The 1,843-nt window shown below is 38.2% G+C and overlaps 1 protein-coding gene across 4 annotated transcripts; it reads right to left on the minus strand.

Annotated features, from left to right (window-relative positions):
- Window positions 1-297: 297 nt before the first annotated feature.
- Window positions 298-1,716, minus strand: LOC126909817 (uncharacterized). Of its 4 annotated transcripts, none has more exons than XR_007705117.1 (2): window positions 1,463-1,716; window positions 298-1,190 (listed from the first exon to the last, which is right to left on the minus strand). XR_007705117.1 is itself a non-coding variant. In XM_050692238.1 (2 exons), the coding sequence occupies exons 1-2, from the start codon at window positions 1,608-1,610 to the stop codon at window positions 614-616; spliced, it is 720 nt and encodes a 239-aa protein (XP_050548195.1). In that variant the 5' UTR covers window positions 1,611-1,716; the 3' UTR covers window positions 440-613. The 4 variants fall into 4 exon arrangements, 2 of the variants coding, with proteins under 2 accessions (XP_050548195.1, XP_050548194.1); XM_050692238.1 differs by having other exon boundaries at window positions 440-1,185; XM_050692237.1 differs by having other exon boundaries at window positions 445-1,212.
- Between the last annotated feature and the right edge of the window lie 127 nt (window positions 1,717-1,843).

Consider the following 1,843-nt stretch of genomic DNA (forward strand, 5'->3'; position numbering starts at 1 on the left):
AAAAAAAAAATTGTTTAAAATAAACGTATGTTGCATTGACATGTGCTGTTATTATTATATACTGAGACATTGTGAAAATCGCGTTTTTAACGTAACTTGTAATTAAAATTATAATGGATACAAAGACTATAAATACGTTTAAATAATAATGTTTAAAATAATGATTATTATCTAAGATTTTATTTCTATCATATGAAAAAAACTCTTTTTTCTTCTTTTTAATTCTTCAGAAAGGTTAAAACATGCTCAAAAACCTAGCTGTATGATACATGTAAAATACAGTAGGGTATTCTTAGAGTTTTGGTGGATAATACCTTACCATCAAAATGTGACATCTCATTACGTAACTATAGTTTAAATACTATGGCATCTTACACGTACAACTATTGTACCGTACAGAAGAGAAAAAAAAAACCTTTTAGTATATATAAATATATTTACAGATATGTACACGCATATACATATATTTTTTTAGAAAAAATACAATTTCTTACTACATTATGTTACATTAAAAAAATGTTTTAAAACTACTTATATACATGTATATTTACAAAAAAAAAAAAAATTTTCAATTCTTGACGATATTTTTTTTACAATGATAAGAACTTAAAAACTATAGGTCTTCCGGTGGTGGTATAGCATAATGCCCGTGGGCCAACGTGTCGATTCTGTTGTTGAGCGTGTAGCGCTTATCATCAAAACGGTTAAGCGCCAACTTGGTTGTACGTAAAGTCCGTACCTCGTGCTCAAACGAACGGATTGACACGTTCTGCCGGTACGGAGTGTATGGTAGCGATAATATCGGTGGACACTCACCACCACGTATCACTCCGATGACCGCACGGGCATTCTCTCCAGCCAATTCTCGTTTTGACGCATCGTCACCATCGTCACCATCGTCTTCAAACAAACACCGTTTGTAATCGTCCAAAGACAGATGGTTCCGAACGACGTGTCCGCGGATCCCCTTAGACTTTATGAGTTCGCTGCCTTCCATGTCAAATGCGTAGCACTTTGATCGAAGTGCAGCGATCTCAAAGAGAGTGAGGCCACTGGTCTCGTCTGAAAACAAGCCGGGCATCTTCTTTCTATCGGTGGAGTAGCAAGGGTGATCCTTGGGCAGGCTAGATGCGTCCACGTGCACTAGTAAATCGGGGCTACCAGCTAAATCCTGGTAGAAGTCGCCTACTCTGAGTAGGTATATGAAGGAGTCTGAGAAAAATTAAAAAGAGAGTGAGGCCACCGGTCTCGTCTGAAAACAAGCCGGGCATCTTCTTTCTATCGGTGGAGTAGCAAGGGTGATCCTTGTGCAGGCTAGATGCGTCCACGTGCACCAGTAAATCAGGGCTACCAGCTAAATCCTGGTAGAAGTCGCCTACTCTGAGCAGGTATATAAAGGAGTCTGAGAAAAATTAACAATATATAAATATAAAAAATATTTCTACTGTACGGTTGTACTCACCAGTATCCATGTAAACCAATTCGATTGCACTGCCATAATGTGGTTTCAATACGTCGTAGAAGTACTTGTACATTAGCGTCTTGCTAATGTCAAGCACTGCTAAACCGACGTATATTGGTTTGATAAACTTGACCATCTTTGTGTCCATTATGACGGCGCACAACCTTTCACCGTATTTGATACAGTCGTTGAAGGTTGGTTGGTTTACGAGCTTGCTTAGACGTTCGGGACTGGAGATTAGCTCAATACGGATGCGTTTCNTTGGAGATTAGCTCAATACGGACGCGTTTCCGCATGTTTTCCATTGTTTTCCCTATAAAATGTAAAAAATTATCGAATAACCTACTTTAGCATTGAGTATGCACTTACCAAAGACGGCAT

This window comes from Daktulosphaira vitifoliae, unplaced genomic scaffold, assembly GCF_025091365.1.
Source record: "Daktulosphaira vitifoliae isolate Bord-2020 unplaced genomic scaffold, ASM2509136v1 Scaffold_1425, whole genome shotgun sequence".
In the NCBI taxonomy this organism is placed as follows: domain Eukaryota; kingdom Metazoa; phylum Arthropoda; class Insecta; order Hemiptera; family Phylloxeridae; genus Daktulosphaira; species Daktulosphaira vitifoliae.